Source organism: Suillus fuscotomentosus, assembly GCF_016647785.1.
Source record: "Suillus fuscotomentosus strain FC203 chromosome Unknown F5891scaffold_28, whole genome shotgun sequence".
Classification (NCBI taxonomy): domain Eukaryota; kingdom Fungi; phylum Basidiomycota; class Agaricomycetes; order Boletales; family Suillaceae; genus Suillus; species Suillus fuscotomentosus.
The window spans coordinates 470,820-490,636 of NW_024539540.1; the positions used below are offsets into that span (position 1 = coordinate 470,820).

At 43.4% G+C, this 19,817-nt stretch overlaps 2 protein-coding genes across 2 annotated transcripts; one reads left to right on the plus strand and one right to left on the minus strand.

Moving 5' to 3' along the window:
* Positions 1–207: 207 nt before the first annotated feature.
* On the minus strand, positions 208–947 carry F5891DRAFT_1188940 (uncharacterized protein; the record flags this gene model as incomplete). The annotated part of the gene is made up of 3 exons (XM_041367072.1): positions 208–424; positions 479–544; positions 838–947. 3 exons carry the CDS (start codon positions 945–947, stop codon positions 208–210), a joined length of 393 nt encoding a protein of 130 aa, XP_041225816.1.
* Positions 948–16,448: 15,501 nt separating this feature from the next.
* F5891DRAFT_980511 (uncharacterized protein) lies at positions 16,449–18,561 on the plus strand (the record flags this gene model as incomplete). The annotated part of the gene is made up of 12 exons (XM_041377007.1): positions 16,449–16,615; positions 16,639–16,688; positions 16,715–16,802; positions 16,857–17,044; positions 17,138–17,189; positions 17,234–17,358; positions 17,401–17,438; positions 17,523–17,549; positions 17,594–17,729; positions 17,866–17,936; positions 18,082–18,390; positions 18,505–18,561. 12 exons carry the CDS (start codon positions 16,449–16,451, stop codon positions 18,559–18,561), a joined length of 1,308 nt encoding a protein of 435 aa, XP_041225817.1.
* Between the last annotated feature and the right edge of the window lie 1,256 nt (positions 18,562–19,817).

Genomic DNA, 19,817 nt, shown 5'->3' on the forward strand with positions numbered 1-19,817 from the left:
AGGTCAACACCCACTTTGATATGTTCTAATAAACATCCAAATTGTAATCAGTGAAATATCACAATTAAAAGGAGTGAACCTATGGTATGATTACAGATAATTTCAGACCATCACATGCATGTAAATATACACAAACAAGGAGAACTTCTGCTCAGAACTGTCTATAGGATCTGGCCCGTCAAGATTTTCCAACACTGATTGAGAGTATTAGTCTAACCACATTGTGCTCCTTAAGCAGACGAGTTTCCCTCCGACCTTCTCTATCATTGAAATAACATTCTGTTTGTGAGCATGAAGATGATAGATTGAGAAATGTATGTCTTGGAGGGGCTGAAGGAGAGAGAAAGTCATTGAGGGATTCAAGTACACAATGGGGTTGACAAGGGCAGGAGCATCAATGTGAGCCTGTGCCAAAAAGAAGCTCCTGTCATATGGGTTTCAGAACAGTGTGCCTCATTGCATTTGTTGCTTTGCTCACACTTGGTCAGCATCGGGATCCTTCAGGTTGTTGTGACAAGTCAATGCGACTATAGCTCGATCTAATCTAGTGAAAGTTAACAGAAGGAATATCAGCACATGAAAGATGCGAGTTCAGAGCTCTTGACAGGTTTAGTAATATATAGCCAAGCTCAGAAATATAGAAGGTGAGGTGCTTCCATCACCCAACCTAAAATTTGGCGGATCACATAACTAGATGCAATATTAGCACAAAAAAAGTCTGTTCAAATGCGTGGTAGCAGCTCATAGATGATCCTTCTTCTGTTTCTGGATCATCTAGATAAAGCTCAGTGAACTTCTGACTGCAGTGAATATGATCTATCTCACCTTTGTACACACTTCAGGAAATCTCTGTTTGCAAACTTGATCACAGAGACGCTCATGATCAGTATATCTGGAAAAGGTGAAATGACTTCCTGGATGTCCCACTCTGAAAGCTTGTCAGCCATTGACTATGCAAGTCCAAATATCAACTTACAACATCGAGCAAGCCCTGGCAGGGCACATCAGTAAATTAATGAGTCCATAATATGGTAGTGGGTAGATAATCTTTGAAGTGATCCCTATCAGATAATGTAATGTAGTTTGCATAGCATGAAGGAGATGCGATGGAGTGCTGAGTACTATCCTCACTGACCAAGGGGCCGTATGAATGGCAGGCCATCATGAACCACAAAGTGGTGCATGTGAGCATTTATGCCACCACAAAATGGTGAATGAGTGTCTCTTGGCATGTCAGATCCATCACTGTCACTAGGACTATACTAGTCATTAGAGTCCACAGCAGTATTCGGTGTCTTATGGAGGAAGCCAATAGTTTCTTCTGGAAATTAACATCTCAAAGCTAGTAGTGTAGAAGGTGCACTTGTATGATGTGAAATTTACGAATGAGATTGATGTTATTGGACAGCACTTTGATTCCTAAATGACATAGATAAGTGATCAAAGGAGCAAGTATTAGATATTATGTGACAGAATTAACCAATTGATGTAAGTGTATAGTAACTCAAACACCTAATCTCATGTATAGAGAACATAACACAAGATAACCAGGAGAAAAAAATGATGGGTCCTTAGATCAGAGGAAGATTTTCTGCCAATATGCACTCTATCCCATGTGGTAGACAAGGGAGTAGAATCACTTTGGGAAAGGATGGCCCCAACTAATTGTCTCAAATCATCTGAGGTATCATGAGGGGATTGAGGTGTAGAATGTTACCACCTGCAAAGCATAGTTATTGATACAGGTCAAGATGTGAATTTCAACCAGGATTTACAGTTCAGAGAGTGCTGCTTGGGTATCAATGATTTTGAAGCAGTACTTTAGCCTGCCATGAGATTGTAGCACTCACATATCACTATAATGATTGTCTCGGCATAGTATTCGCCTGTGCCACCATGTTGCTGGCCAGAAAAGCAGAATTAGGTCCAGGTTGGATACTATATATACAAACAAACCACTATAATCTTTGTGTTGTTGGCAACTATCTAATTATTACAGCTGTTTGAGAAACTAATATCATTGGTGATTTTTTTTCACATGTGGAATATGTCTTGGATGTTCATGTTAGGACTCAAGACACGACTTTCTGTAGTTCTACTTAATATCTGAGTAGACACTGGCAGCACACTGGTCCATTCATTGTGATGGGGGAAGCACCCCTCCCTGATTTCCACAACTCTATTCATTCTATTAATGTGCACCATGTAACAGCTACACACCTATAACACACAGGTGCCGAAGGTACTATGAACTTAGGTACTACTAAAGTATAATCAGCTGTCAGCAATAATGAGAGACTAGTACATGAATGCTTAAACTTATATCAATGCCATCATAGAATTGGGCTTGCATCTCTGCTAGGCTCCGCATCCCACATTTTGGACATTGCCCCACCAAAAGCCTTCCCAAGAGCTAAAGCTAGCGATGTAGGTGCTGCATTACTAGTCTGTCTGAATTGCTGTAGACATGTCAGATGTAGAATGGTGCGCAACACGCAACAAAGGCTTATATCATTGATAGTTTTCCTCTTTCAGAAAATCTGGATGGACTCAAGGTCAGAGCAGGGTATACCAGAACTCATCAAAGGATCCTAGATGGGTGCCAGAGCATGGAGGGTTACAGTTATCACTTTTCACCTTTTACATTGTCACTATTACTAATCATTCCATAATGTTCCATAACATTCTATTGTACAATTCTTTGTTCTCTTTCTCGTTTGTTACTTATATTCAAGCTCTGTTTCAATACTATTATATATACCTTACTCTTTACACTTTGTATCTTTAACTTGACCTATGCAGACCAGGGCCTGCAATCTAACTTCATCTTCACTAGAACATTGATTTTACTTGGATCTTTGAACATTAAGATGTCTAACCAATGCTGAGCATAACATGGAGGGCCTTTGGTATACCAAGTAGTGACAGATGACGAAGTGTGGGAACACTGGCCAGGAAGAGACTGAATGCTTCAATAGGTGCAGTGATCCTGTTGAGCGATAATTCCTGCAGGTTCAAAAATGGGTGATGAGTAGCACAGTATCTTAGAAGACTATTAGCAGGGCTGTCTTCATTGCCATTGTCATTGTCATATGTGAGTTGTTTGCGGATGTAACTCTTGCCAATAGAAAGCTTGATCAGATTGGAGGCATGAAACCCTCTGAATAGCTTGGCAGGATTTCTAACTTGAGGGAATTCATAGTGAAGCCACTGGAGCAGGGGAAGTGATACTTAATATAAAGGTCGACCAGGCAGTGGCCCTGAGGCTCTTAGCACGAGATGTTGGAGGTGGGAATAAGCTTTTAGAATCCCCAAAAACTTATCAAATGTTAGTCTGACTTTACCACTATGGTGGGACAGCTCTAATGACTGGATACAGTGCCTGAACAGAGTAAGTGATTGAGTTAGGATCACGCCAAGGAGAGTAGAAAGGTGGAAAGTGGCCCAGTTCAAATGAATGTCATAGAGAACAATGTTATGTAGTTTGGGAAGGTGAGGAGATTGCACAGGAACTTCTTAAAGGTTAGCACCTATAAGAGTGGTGAATGGGGTCCCCTTGACTGTCTGAATGAACCTTGGATAGAAATTCCAGAAGAAAAAAATGGTGTTGTTGGTTCTTATGAGTTTTATAGACTTGAGATGAAGAGCTCCAGAGCCCTCTGTCCTGTGCTCATTTAGAAAATAAAGGGCACTATAAAGTGACATCCAAATATTGCTGGCTATATCCAGGGAATACCATCTGTACATCTCTGGGAACAACAGGTTGAGAACAGTGGGCATGCAGTGGGCGTGATGGCACATCATTGGAGTGAAATCCCGACACCTCCTTCTAAAGGCAGACATGTTTAGACAGGTGTAGGCTACAATGATACACAACTTACATCTGTCCTTCACAATTAGATGCTGCTCCTTATTGAGCTTTGATCATGATATCTATCAAGGATCTTCCTGATCATCTGATCATGGTGGCCAACTATGTCCAGCCAACTCCAGATTTATTGGAGACCATTTTGTAGAGATCAACGGTGAGTGTCGACAATAGGCTGGTGTGAGAGAGGGCTGCTCTCCTCTAGTGCCAGTGTAGAGACTCGTGTGTCTCATGGTCTGATATGACAGCTTTACACTAGGAAGTACATAGCATGAACTTGTAGTGTCACTCTGTGCGCTACCCGCAGCTATCTCTATATGAGGCACAGCTTTCCCGTGCAACGCGCACCATGCGCGCACCATTCCCGCGCTTCACGATGTATGCGCGCGCACGCGTTCCCGCGCTTGCGCGCCCTATAGCACCAGCCATTCAGATGCATCCATCCACTGTCCACCAAGCTCCCTAGTACGTATATTTCCATTTCCTTTATTAGCATAGTTCCACCTTTATTTTTATCATAGTTTCTCACTCATATATATTTTTACATACCTACTCAGTAGCACTTCGGCTCCGCATGACCGCGCTTAGGCGCGCTATATAAGCGCCAGCAGTACATACTACACTTTACCTTACTTTACCTCCCATTTACTTATTACTACTTACTTACTACTTAGCAGAACATAGTAGAACTCTATCTGTTTACACCTCGCATCTCTCTTCTCTTATCTAGTATCATATCATCACTTAAGTCTAACCTCTCTGTTGTTTCTGCATATGCACGCGCGCTTTCCCGCGCTTCGCGCTAATACGCGCGCGTGTTCCCGCGCCTTGCGCGCACCTGCGCTTTCTCGTGCTTCGCTTCAGCGCGTACCTGTAGATCTTTGCTGCACTCGCTTCCCCTATAGGGTCGAACGCACTTGCCATCTCAAGTATCGCAGACTAGGCAACGCACGACCTACAACATTTATAGATACAGCTAGGAGCTATCTTTGTTCCTGGCAGTATTGTTGTTTCTACACTGGTTTACTAATGCTAGTGAATCTGGCATCATGACACTTTAAGAGGCAATCTCGTATGTTTCATGTCATTTGAGGGAGCCATGTACAACTAGCATGAATATTTCAGATAGAGTTTCTGCTGGAAGTTTGGCAATGAAACATTGGTGGGGGACCTGGCCACTCACTGACATTAGAATACTAATGAGCTGCTAGGGGAATTCAATATGAGCAGGAGGGATTTAAAGTAAATTGCCTTTCACATAAGTCATACTCATGTTTTGCAGTGGAGTTCTGAACCAAAAGACATTGGCTATTGCAAGCATAAGCAAGATGCCAGATCTCGAGTTCACAAGATTTGTTGAGTGCCCATCATGCAGTCCTTTCAGTGGGTGTTCAATTGGCTAGAAGTCTACACAAATTGGCTCAGTGACTTTGAACCGAGATCCGAGATCTGACCTATGCCATGCACAAAGGCTATTCCAGACACCCATATATTACCATGGTAAACTGATTATATATGTACTTCATTTGGATAATGTTGTTGATATTGATGATAAGACATGGTGGCTAGTGTATGAGGTATGAAGTAGGGAGAATAAGTATGGTATGAATAACTGAATAACTGAATAGCCTACACCTACATTATGTAATATTTAGAGCTTGTATGCAAGCCAGTCCTCCAATGAGAGATGCAGATCCAGCCAAGCTTACTATATCAGAAGCAAATTAGGAAATAAAGTCCTGTTGTTGGTAAATAATATGCGCTAAGATATGTATTACTTACCATGTTGAAGTGAGATCTGGATGTGATGCAGTTGTGGACCCTAATCACCAGTGCTAAGCTACATTATCGGGCGGAGTTAGTAATACTTATATAAATATATACAAGCTGTGACATACATAAAGTGTATGAAGGATTAATGACTAAGGCAGAATAAGGGAGGATGATGTTAAAAGACACTTCGCTTTTCAAGACATGTTTAAGCATCTAAATATTGACGCTTGGATCCTCATGACTGACTTATTGACGTCGCTCTGACCATTGAGGCAGAGGGGCATGTTGTCACCTTGGCATGAGTCTTGTCATGAGAAGCTTCTGAGCCACCTCATGCCAGCCGCACCCCTGGAAAAGATTTCTAGCCTTACAACAAGGAAAGACAAATTCCATCTTGACCACACCTTGCAGATGAAGGAACTTGCCAGCTTCTGTGCCACCATGACAGATCTTGCAGACAATGTTTCCTATATTCAGGCATACTGCACTAAGAACACCTCTTACCAATTAATACCAGGGGTGTTTTGCTAAAGAAAACCTAAGGAGCTTTTAGAAAAGAAGAAGGAATGGAAGATCCTAGCTGACTTGAATTCAATAAGCCAAATATACTTTGAATGCACTGGGAAAGAGAAAGGTGTGAATAGTCATAATGGCTACACATGCTTGGAGATTTGAGTCCTGCTGGATAAGGTCATTCATGCTTTGTCTACTCTTCCTGAAGAACTGATTAAGTGTGCTGTAGTTATAATTAAAAGACGAGTTTGGTGGTGAGAACGCAGCTGCATGTCATTCTATACACCAAGCTCATACTTTGTCCTAGGCTCTTCATATATTATCACCTGGCCACAGTACATATAATGCTCAGGAACTTGGCTGAAGCTGATGCCAAAGTGCGTACTCTGGAACCTATATTGGGTTTGGCAGCGATATGCATTTACATACTCAATGCTTGCTTCACCCATCTCACTGAGAGATTTGATGGGAGAGCTTACTCAAGAGTTGTGCCTGTCATGCACTGGAAGATCCCGATAATGAAGACTCCCCCATCATTCCTCTTTTATACAACAGTGGCACTTATAGTGGCTCAAAAAAGTGTCACAATGTTTGTAGGTTTTCATGTAATTAGTGTTATTGCAAGCCAGGGCGTGAGAATCTGACTAAGCCAAAGGGAGGTCCCAAAAATCTCCACGTCTCGGCTACAGTTATGTCACCTATAGCATGACATTCCAATGACGCTGTGTGATGATATGGCTATTTTAATTAGGTGACTCATTGGGACACTTTTTTGAGTTTCTATTAAAATATGAAAATCAGATCATTTAGAGATGACACCATTTACAAATATATATATAAATGGTCCCATATTGACAATATGGTCTTACTTTAATATCCTGTACATATATAAACCCTTCCAATAATATCATGTCCCTCATAATCAGCATGAAATCTATTTCCTCTTCTCAAAGAGATAATATCCATTTTCTCTCCACCTCTGGTCAGGCAGATTGCCTCCAAAACTGGTCTGAGGAAGTCAACTATTGCCAGGGTTATTAACCAGAATATTCTCAACAAACAAAATGTCAAAATAGGTCGTCCTTCTAAACTTACTCTGCATGACAAAAGAGCTCTTGTTCATCATATCATATCTGGAAAGGCCTCTACTGCTGTTCAAGCCACAAAATACATCAATTCCATCATCCCTACCACTGTCTCCACTCAAACAGTCAGGAACACTCTCAAGGAAGCCAATCTTAAAGCTGTAGTCAAGAAGAAGAAACTCCTACTGTCACCAGCCTATAGGAAAAGGAGACTAGCATTTGCTTTAAAGCACCAAAACTGGACTGTAGAGGACTGGAAGAGAGTTATTTGGTCAGATGAAACTAAAATCAATAGGATGAGGTCAGATGGTCAAGAGTATGTTTGGAAAAAAGCAGAAGATCCACTTGGAGAAAAAGAAGTGAAAGATACTCTTAAGTTTGGAGGAGGAAATATGATGGTGTGAGGCTGCATGGGGTGACATAGGGTAGGAATTCTATGTGAGGTGGAGGGGAGGATGAATGCAGAGCAGTGTCTCCATTCTGAAGGAGTGTCTGCTTAAAAGCATACAAGAATCAGGTATTGATGAAGAAGACATTATCTTCCAACAAGATAATGACTCCAAGCATACCTCAAAGTTGGCTACCAAATGGTTTGAGGACCATGATATTACTGTCCTATCATGGCCAGCACAGTCTCCAGACCTCAATCCCATTAAACATCTTTGGGAATTACTCAAGAGAATGCTTGCTGCCTATCAAGACCTACCTAATGGACTATTTCAGTTATGGGAGAGAGTTGTAGTAGAGTGGGGAAAGATTGCTAAGGAGGAATATCAGAAATTGATAGAAAGTATGCCTAGGAGGGTAGCAGCAGTCATTAAAGCTAAGGGAGGAAACACTAAGTACTAGAATTATAGAGATTATGTATATCAGATTCAAACTCAAAAAAGTGTTCCAATGAGTCATCTAATAAAAATAGCCATATCTTCACACAACATCGTCAGATTCTCATGCTATACGGGTCCTAATTGTAGCTGAGAAGCAAAGCTTTTCGGGACCTCCCTTTGGCTCAGTAGATTCTCACAGCCCTGGCTTGCAATAACACAATTATATGAAAACCTACAAACATTGGAACACTTTTTTGAGCCACTGTACTTCCTGTGCGACATCACCATGAATGCAGGACATAATGGATTTCTACGCCTGCTGATACAGAGGAAGTTCAAGCCAGAGTCTATGACTTCCATTTATCACAGCAATACATGGATGAGATCAAGGTGGCCTTTGATTTGAGTATCATATAACAGAGCAAGAAACTCTTAAATAAACAAAGAATGCAAAACTGCAGCTGTAAGACAAGGGATGTTGATGATTTACAAGACCTAGACTACCAGCCCATGCACCTTGCCACTTGGATCCAGGGTGTTTGTGTCAAACCCATGTTACATTTTTGGCAGGTAGGGATGTGGACCTGAATGCCCTGCATGGGGGTGAGGAACAAGAAGTTGATGGAGCAGAGGATGATGTGCAGGCCCTTGAAATTGCTATCAATCAGAAAGTTGCCAAGATCTATGAGCAGTTCTACTTTGACATTATTGAAAGGCTCCTAACAGGAAATGTAAGCAGGCCAGTTCGTACCTTTCCATTCCTGCCCATAGGTGCATTGACCTCGCACGTCCAGAGTTGCTGATAATTTCTGCTCTCCCCTTCCAACAAGTGCAATACTATAGATGCTCAACAGAGTAGTGGGAGAAATACTTTAACTGCATTTTCCTCATGCCCTCCTCTACTGAGGCTATACAAAATGCTAGTGGTCAAAACTTTCTCAATTGCACCTACTACCAGCATTACATGGCTCTTATTGATACTCTACAACCTCCATCTCTGAGGAAGACCAGAGGCACACTCAAGATAAAATTTGACAAGCTTATATGGGTGCCATACACATGCACAGACTGTATGTGGGCAATAGGTGCCAAGCATACCAAAGGATGGACTATGCTTCCTAGCAAAGCAAAAGGAGGCCCAATAATCTCCATCAACCCTTGCCAGAGGCAAAAAGTCACCCTGCTTATGTTTGATTGATCTGGTGAAGAAGATGTGATTAACTTGAAGGAGGATTGAACTTTCCCTGAGTAGTATATCTGATCTGGAACCTGATTAATACATTCATTACTTCTGTACTAGCACCTGCTCGTATTATGAACCTACTAGTAAGTAATGCAGTGAATATATACCATGCCCAAAGTTGCTCATAGTCAGGCTTCAGAACTATGTGCTGAAGTCTTGATAAGGTTTTGGTCGATTGTGAACCCATCGACAACTTGAGGTCCTGCAAAGAAAGTCAACAGAACAGAAATTGTGAGTGAGATTGAAGCAACTTTGTGGAGGGTTTCCAATGCACTGAATTCATCTTTGTCTAAGTCTCTGAAATCTTCTTCATCCTCCTGTTACATCTTCTTGTATCTCATGAATAGTCGAAGTAAGTATGCTATGATGCAGAAATTGATGACAAGTACTAGTGTACTATAGTGGCTGGTGTCTTACCCATGGGTACCAAAGTTCTGCAGGTCCTCATACACAAACACTGTTCACTTGACTGGTAATAGGATACATGGACATTGGTGTTTGAATGTCATTACATACTACCAGGACAAGAAGCTTCAATATAGCAGCCAAATATCTCTGTTGAATCTTAACATCTTACATAAAGAGTTGCCCAAGAGTTTATCTGATGGGACATTTTAAATGTTTTCAATAGAGTCTGAAAGCTTGACAATATGCATTGGAGGGAGATAAGGTGTGAGAAATTGATTAATCATCCGAGAAGAGAACAACATGCAGAGGCATGCAATTGGTGCTTTGGCTGCTGGTATCGCAAAATGAGGTAGAGTTATAAGATAGGCCTCAAGCAGTTTCCGCAAACATCACGTGACAAAGTGTGATGAAACGTGACAAAAGCAATGAATGTGTATAGGATGTCCGTGGCGACAAGGTATAAAAAAACGGAAACGGAAGAGTTGTAGTATACGTACTTTTCGACAAATCATCCGTTCCAGAATTACCATTTGTGTGAAATTGAAGGAGGAGATGGCAACACAAGCAAGATTTAAGGCATACATTGTACATAAAGCCCCCAAACACTCTGGACTCCGCTTCACCTACCATCGGCCTGATACTGAAACCTGCCAAAATGCCAAAACGGTCATGAAAAGTCCGGTCTGCGATCGAGAACCTAGGGAGTCAGGCAAAAAAGCGGAAAATATCAGTAGATAAAGAAAATGTGAGTTTTCAATTGTACTCACTTTTGAAATCAATGCTCATGCCTGTGCAGAGTCATCCAGTAGACATAGCTTCGAGTTCTGTAGTAGCTTCAGGCTGTGAAACCACTTTTCCATTCAATTCTACACCTTCGAAGTCTAAGCTCCCAGTTGAGATTGTTCTGTCAGCCTCAGGTCAGGTTTTTGTGCAACTCAAGAACAATGGTGCCGCTATGGACTCGGAGCGCAGCCACACTGCCGCTATGGTCTCAGAGCGCAGCCACACTACCGCTATGGACTCAGAGCACAACCACACAGCTACTATGGACTCGGAGCACAGTACCCACCTTCATTCATGGATGCTTATTATAAAGGACTTAATGGCAAACAAGCTGCCTGGGCTGCAAAGCAATACCGAGGCCATCGTGTACTCCCTTCAGCAATAATGTCAGAATTCGAGAGTGCACACTTAAATTAAACATAGTCTTCATATTAACATGTACCTACTAATTTTATTACATACTGTAAATCCTGCAAGTTTGTTCTGTATCACCGCTGCGGCGCTGCCAGTATGCTTCTGGAGTCCCGGTACCAAATGCAGTAATCACAAGTAGAGTCACAGCAAGTCACATCACGTGATGTTTGCGGAAACTGCTTGAGGCCTATCTTATGTGTAGTCCCATATTTGGCTATTGGCAGTGGGCAAGCAGATTTGATGTGATTAATGCAAAAATGTTCTGCTAACAGGCTTGCAGTAGGACAAAGTTGAAGAATGGTGACTGAAAAAGTGAGTGGTCTACTTACTTATAGCTTGTCTCTCATGCCACCAAAGTTGGTTTAAACATAGGTCTCACTCAGTTCAGATGATAACAATTGTTGTATCAACCTAGCTTACCTTTGGCATTTGTGCACCTGTACATACCAGGTATTGTCATATCCAATGAAAGGCACTGCTTTCTATGTTGCAGAATACTATGATAAGCTGGTGAAAGAAGGTGTGAACACCAAAAACATTGAAATCATGGGATAAGGTGAGTTTCCCTGCAAAGACATTTGAATCAGAGTGAAAGGCTCACCATATTTCCAGAATATATTGAAGAATTGTTCCTGGTCACAGGCATGCATGATATATGGCAGTAAGCATGCAGTCTGCTGTATTAGCTAGGACAACTGTCATAACTGATCTGATGAGCAGACATGCCATGCAGAAAGATATATCTTAGAAAACCACTTATTTGACCTGACTATAGGCTGTTGGGCTAGATGCCTAGATTTGACCCAATGGCACCAGAACTTGGAGGGTAAATTCTGTGTATTCTTCAATGATGTTGCACTCAGCTGTGGTCAGGCAATGGGTGCTGGCCCACTTAGCAGGTACTGGATGGCCAGGTATTGCAGTGAGTACATGAGCTCAGTAGACTGATGTACATAAGTCACTGAGGAAGTACTGTTGAGCGTGAATGAAAATAGTAGGTAGCTTACGTAACATACATATGAAAGAGGCATAGCGAGGTTAGAATATGCGACACTCCCCCTCAAACTGAGTGGAGTCCTAAGAGCAGTAGCGAAGTGTTTAGCCTTGAGGCTAGGAAGGGGTTTGGTTAGAGTGTCCTGCGATAATATCGTCTGTAGGGCAGTAAAATAGAACCTTTGTCAATTGAAAAACGAATAAAATGGTACCTAATATCTATGTGCTTGGTGTGCGTGTGAAACATGCCAGAGTTTGCGAGTGCAATAGCAGACTGATTGTCATAGTAGAGGGTTGTCGGCTGCAGTGAGTGGGCAAAATACTTCTGAGATAAGGCAGCTGGAGCAAGATGGCTTCCTTTGCTGCGTGCATGGCAGCGATGTACTCAGCCTCTGTCGTGGAGAGTGTCACCAGCTCCTGCTTCTTTGAGTTCCAGGACATGGCTCCACCATCCAGCAAGAACACGTAGCCAGAGATGGCATGTCTATGGTCCTGTGAGGCACCATCAGCATCCGTGTAGCCTTCAAGGCCGAGTTTGCCTTGACCAAAGGTGAGCGCCATCTTTTTCGTACCTGCGAGGTACCGAAAGATCTTCTTGACAGGCCTCCCAGTGGGCCATGCCAGGATTGGCACCATATTGGGCGACAGTCGAGATGGCAAACACTATGTCTGGCCAGGTGCTGACAGCGAGGTGCATGAGCGAGCCAACGGCCTCAGCAATATGGGATGTGCTTCATGAGCGTTGACTTGGCAGGAGTCTTGGGTGATTGCAATTGGGTGAGTGGTGTGTTAGGATCCATTGGGATGGAGGAAGGTTTGACGTCTGAGAAGTTGTACTTAGCTAGGATGGACTCGATGTAGCTTTCGTGTGAGAAGGAAATGGTCCGTGCTACTCTGTCGCGCGTGACCTTCATGCCGAGCAAGGATGCAATGGGGCCAAGATCTGTGAGCTTGAAGCGAGCGGCGATGTCAGACTTGAACTTGGTGATGAGGTTGCTGTTGCTGCCAGTGAGAGTACAGTTGTCAACGTGAGACGCGAGAACGAGAATATCCATGCCTATGTGTTTGAAAAACACTCCCCAATCTGACTCTGCTCTTCTCATCCCTAATCCAAACAACAGCCGGCAGAGTTCTTGATACCACTTGAGGGTGCCTTGTTTCAAACCGTAGAGGGTGACGTAAAGGCGAGCAATGGGATGTTTGTACTTGTTGTCGACGTTGAGTTCAGGTGGGAGTTTCATGTAGATTACCTCATCAGCAGCATCTAATTTCCCATTTAGGAATGTGCTGTGGAAATCAAAAATGTCTATGTCCCAATCTCTCCTGGCTGCAACTGCAAGTACCGTGCGAAGGGAGGCGAGATGCGCCACCGGTGTGTAGGTGTCATAGTAGTCGAGTCCATACACCTGTGAGTACCCTTTTGCCACTAATCTCGCTTTATACTTCTCAACCTCTCCATCGGCATTCCTCTTGATCCTGAAGACCCACTTGCAGCCTACAACGTTGACGTTGTCTGGCCATTCGACAACGGTCCAGGTATGTGCTTCTTCCAGTGTGTGTAATTCCTTGTTGATCACACCTTCCCATTTAGGCCAATCGGTCTGTGCACTGGCTTCCTTGACCGTCGTGGGATTGGTCCCTTCTACTGTCGCTACTCCTGCAACCATCGCAAAGATCTCTTCGTCGTCCTCGTCCATCTCACCATACTCCCCCACAGGCTGCATCCCACGAGGTAAGTCAGTACTCCTGCCATCTGTGGTATCACGCAGGCTCTTGATGTAAGCTGACTCTATCCTTACCCTTCCAGATCAACGTGGTGGAGCGGGTGGTTCGAAGTGTCGACCTAGATGGTCTGGAGGGGGTTTTTGAAGTAGTCCTTGGCCGGTGAGTGTTGAACCGCCATCATTGATTTGTACTGCACGGTTTACTGATTCTTTAGGTGTTGAACCAACATCATCGATTCATACCGCATGGTGTGCTGGTTCTCTTGCTTGTCCTATGGGCATCTCCACCTCTGCCATATTAAACACCACACTCCTTTCTACCACGACTCGCCATGACTCTGGCAAGTAGACCCAGTGGCTGTTGCTATCATGGTCGAACCCCATATATTTTCCATCAATCGTTCACATATCGAGCTTCGAGCCATTCGTCGAGTGGACCTTGACGTTGCAGCCCCAAACCAGTAAGTTTTCAAGGTTGGGTTTCTTTTTGAATAACAACTCATAGGGCATCTTATTGTCTAGTGCGTGAGTCAGCGTCCGGTTCTTCAACCAGGTGACGTGCATGATGGCTTCCCCCCACAGGAACTTCAGCAACCCACTGGCATGCAGCAGCGCACGCGTTCTTTCAATAACAGTGTGATTGAGTCACTCAGCGACTCCGTTGTGTTCTGGCATGTCGTGAACAGTGAGCTTTCATTCTGTTCCTTTTCTGTGCAAATGACGAGTAAACACCTCTCCAGTGTACTCCCCACCACAATCTGAGCAAAGGTGTTTGATCTTGGTGTCGAACTGCGTGTTCGCCCAAGCTTCGTACTTCTGGTATGCGCTGAATGTTTCATCCTTCGTTCATAGTAGGTACAGGTGAGTGAATCTGGTATGGTCATCTGTGATTGACGCAAAATACTCCTTTTGTCTAGGTATTCTTACTGGGGATCGCCGAATCGTTCACGGCGTGGAGGGTCACAGACTTTGCCAATTGGTTTCCGAGTCGCTTTTGTGTACTCGCAGGACTTGCAGCTGTCCATTGTCTTTTCGGCTGCATCAAGGTTTATTCCAGTGACTACGCCATCGTGTATCATCTGTGTGATAGTACTTAGCGCCATGTGACCTAGGCACGCGTGAATTTCCCACATGGTAAGGGTCTCCTTTGGACTTGTTGCACCAGCAAACAGTCCTTTGGGGCTTCTAATGCAATACAGCCCTTTATTGACTGATATTTCCCCCATCAGCTTCTTATTATCGTTGAAGATCTTGCAGGAACTTTTGTGGAACAACGCAGCGTATCCTGCGGATGTGAGGCTACTAATCAACACCAAGGTCAGGCCCATTTGAGGTGAGTACAGAACATCCTTCAGCAGTATGTGTCTTTGACTGCCCATTTGGTAGGAAAATTACTATGTTTCCCTTTCCAGTCGCCTCAAATGTATGTATGTCTATCGGCTGTCATTATTGGTTTTGGCGCAATACTAACAAAGTCTTGGAACAGGTGCCAGTACAATGACATGTGGCGCGAAGCACCCGAGTCGAACAATTTGGTTTGAGCAGTTTGTTTTTGGCTCGAGTCTGTGAGCGTGGTGAAGGTAAATGATGTTTTCTCTTCTGATTGACTTGATTCATGCGCTAACCAGACACCTTCAGGTTCGTCATCATCCTTCCCTTTGTCCTTGGTGCTAGCCGCCATTTTGGGTTTCCTGTCTTTTGCTTTTGCATCAGACTTGCTCTTGCCTCCTGCTCCTGAACCTCTGGCACTTCGACAATCCCTCGCCATGTGTCTGTACTTGCCACAACTGTGACAGTTTCCCATTATCCTCCTATTATGCTGACCCGAATTAGTGTTATAGGCCGCATCTTCGCTCAAAGAGCCATTCTTCTTCATCTTCGCGGCTCTCCTGTCATACTCGTCGACGATTGTTGCTATCAGCATGTCTGATGTGAGTACAACACTTGATACTTTCGCAGATGCTGTGAGTGCTGACAGGTGGGGGTCATAGGATGATGGTAACGAGCTCATTATTATTGCTGTGAAGCTGTCGTCCATTGGTGCATGTCCCAATGAGGACAGCTGTTCCTTTATTGTTTGCAATTTGTCGAAATGCTCATGGACGTTCCCTTTCTCAGGACATTTCAAGTCTTGAAGCTTTCACAGGAGCTCGATGGACACGACTCGAGAACATTTCTTGAAGAGATTGGACAGGTGCGCAAAGATTTATTTTGCAGTGTCTAAGCTTCTCACCTGTATGAACAGGGAATCTGGGATGGTACTAGCAATTTGTTACTTTGTGATGGCCTTGCCAACGCGCCACTCCTTCGATGCAGCTTTGTACGCTGTGAGTTCTCGGACCTCATCAGCGCCGGATGGTACCCAAGATGGTCCTCTTCCTGTCAGCATTGCGGGGTCTGCTGGTTTCTTTTCGGTACCATCCAGGTGACCGAGAAACCCTCTAGCATCTACTGACCATTGCAACCTGTCTTTGTAGGTCATCCAATTTTCTCCATCTGCGGCTAGTTTGGGGATGCACAGAAAATCTTCTCCAAGTTTTGTGTTGGAGCTGGACATGGCGGGCTAGTCGTTTCGTGTACTTTGTAGTTAGTTTGAATTAATGGGCGCAGGGCTCATAACCTGCAGTGAGTACAAGAGCTCAGTAGACTGATGTAAGTCACTAATATTGGATATATACCTGCAGCGAGTACACGAGCTACAGGATCGGTTAGATATGTATGTACTAGCTAAATAGAATGTACTGACCTCAGTAGACTGATGTAAGTCACTGAGGAAGTACCATTGAGCGCGAATGAAAATAGTAGGTAGCTTATATAATGTACATACGAAAGAGGCATAGCAAGGTTAGAATATGCGACAGGTATAGCACAACTGTGCTCATTGGCCATGAAGCACAAAGAAAACCTGACCTTACACTAATCGACCAAGGCATGGCTGCTGACTGGAGATGTGTGCAGAGTGTTGGTGAAATGAAATCCAAAAGGTATGCTTCTGTTGGCTTTACAGAAATTTTGAATCAGATCAGTGGTATGAAGTCATCTATGGTTATCGTGAAAGTGTTGGGCTTACACTGGGTTCACAGTCAAGTCTTCCATGATCTTTGCTTCTCAGGACAATCAAAACTTCATTCTTGCTCTTAGATTCGCTAAGTATGATATGGTTGTCTACAGGTTTGAGCTGCATCAATCATGTATCATTTTGATATTGACAAGTCCTTCATGTAGATTTGATTGTGATGGCTTGATGCATGTCACTTTATTCTCAATCAATGGTCCAACTGGTTGGAAATACTTCACTCATGTAGCATATTCTCTGACATACAGGACCCTTGATCTGGTGGGATATGATACCAGTTGTCATACAGCACCCCACTTTCCACCACGGTACATGGCCCTGCAGGTGCAACCTGCAAGTGGGTGTTCCTAGCAATCTCTGTTTCCCAGAGAATACAAGATAGAAATACTACTTCATGTAGCAGATAACATGTTTGGCCGTGGATCTATAGTTCACTGGATTCAACATATTCCCACACATATTGCATATACACTTGGCATAATGTGAGTCAAAAGCTCACAGAAGGGCAGATCTTGTGCATTATCAGTGGTATCAATAATGTTCCTACAATCCATGAAGAATATGTGGTGGGTAAGGACTACTACTCTGCCACAGCCACAGCACATCTAGGTCCTCTTATGACAGCTCAAGTCGCCACTGCCTTTCAGAATGGTTAGTTTTAGGATCAGATGCACCTCAGACTATTGATAAAAGATGCCTCCATCAAGCTGATCACACAATTTAAGACCAGGGTGGGATTGGCTCAGGCATTATTGGATTGTATCAAAGGCATGTGAAAATCTTCCTTATTGTCTTTACTGATTCATTTTCTGAAGTGCACCAAGATGTGTATCAACAGTTTGGTGTGTTGCACTGTGATATACATATCAGCAACTTATATATCAAGACTGATGGCTCAGATGATACTCTTGGATGGGAGATAGGTGGTGTGCTTGGAGATTGGAGCTTTTCCAAGTATAAGGATATCAAAAAAGTTTCAGAGCATCTTGGAAATAGGAGAGGGTTTCCTGTATCAGCACCAAGTAGTGAAGACACTGCCCCCCACTCCTCCCCCTCCTCCCCTCCCTTTCCCCTCCCTTTCCCCTTCACTAACACCAGCACCCAGTCGTCCTCCACTATCTCTTCCTCCCTTGTGTGATGGCATGCATTGTATGCAAGTAGCAGGCAGGGATGTTTCTGACTACCGAGAAGTGACAACAGATGTTGATTCAGACTGGGACACCAAGAGAGTTAGTAAATCTACCTCTGCAAGGCACAAAACCCTTAGTACATATTCAATCCATGGCCTCGCGATGTGAATGTTGAATCAGTGAAGAGAACAGTTAGTAGATTTGACTGAAGTCACATTGAATGCTAATTCATACACTTTTGCAGGGCAACACTGCTTTTGTCTCAGTCCGCCTGATGTTGGGCTTGGGCCAGCTGGGTATTGAACATGGGACTTGTGATGATCTCAAATCATTTTTCTTTGTCCTACTTATCATCATGGTTGTCTTCCATGCTCCTGGTGTCCAGAGATTGGATGCAGAATTTGTGCCCCTTGAATTGGACAAGATGTGGTGGAACCTGGATCAGTGGAAATCTTCTGTGAAGTGGAAGATTTTGTCGATGAAGCTCCATAAGCTATGGCAAGACAATATTGCCTGCCTCTTCAGTGATTATTTCCAATGCTGGACTAGCTCGGTAGATAAACTAAGAGAGCTTATTTTCAGTCATTATGACCCAAACCAGCATCTCCTCTAACAAATGTGCATGACTGATGGTGTCACCTATGAAGACATGATCACTGTTCTCTAGGAGGTGATTCAATCTGGAGCTGAGGCCAACACAAAGGATGCAGAGGGCGATGGGTAAAGCTTAGATGTTGCATTACAGCACAATTTTTTCTCCTTAGCACCCACTGACGGTGCCTCAACAACCTAAGTACCTCTCCAAATGACATTCTCCTTGATATCTCCTGATGACACGTGGTATATGCCCTCAGAGAAATTCAAGGTTGCCTCTGTCTTAACTGCCATGGCAGCAACCAGTGAGGTTCCCAAGGGCAATGTGCAACCACCAACTTATCATGACCTTCCCCATCAAGACATCATCTCCCAAAAATCTCATGTATCTGCCGCCCTCACATCCACTACTACTGATGACCTACCAACTAATGTATCTACCCTTACGCAGGGCATTATTAACAATAATGACAATAATAGCACCTTCTCCATTGATGTTGCTGCCCATCTACTGTCGCCTCTGGCCTGTCTCATGTTGTTAGCAACTCTAAGCGCAAAGCTTTGTGAACTCAAGATGATACAAAGTTCACAAAGAAGTCTTGTACTGGTAAGCAAGGCCAGAAAATGTCACTCATTGTGGAACTAAGCAAAAGAAGCAAATCCTGTTCTCATGGGGGCAACTCAAGCAAGGTGTGTTCTCGCCCAGAAGATGATGATGACTATGTACCACTGGGGAAGCACGGCAAGGGCAAGAGCTGCACTTAATAAACAAACAACTTTTTTGCATATAACATTTTGTTCATAAGAACATGCCTTAAATATCTGCTCATAGACAGTATCTCAGACATTGATCTTCATTATCCTTACTTAAGCTGTCACCAGAGTCAAAATGTTTCTCTTGGACTTTGCAGGTTAAATCTATACAACACCAAATCTACTGCAACTGTGCCCACTGTCTCAGCTTTATATATTATTGTTTATTTCTATATCAGACCATATGACAATGCAATCAATACTTTACAACATGTTTGGTTCCTGATAGAGGTCTATTTTCACATCATTCTAAGCACTTTTATAGCGCAGTGTGATGTGTATTTCATTTGACACACCTGGCACTTCAGCACATGCTTACTAGCACAAGCACTTTTGTTGTGCATCAGTGTGTGCACCTTAGCTCGATCACTTGTCCTCTTTCTGTCCATTTCATGCATGTTTTGGTTTGTCAGTGCATATTGCCATTATATCCCTGTGTATTCTGACAACATCTCTGGCACTATGTGCAAACATATTGCATCTTTATGTCATGGACACTTACTTACATATTCGCTTCGCTTCTGACTTGCTTTCATGCTCTGAGATTGCACTTGGAATTACTTACATAGCACC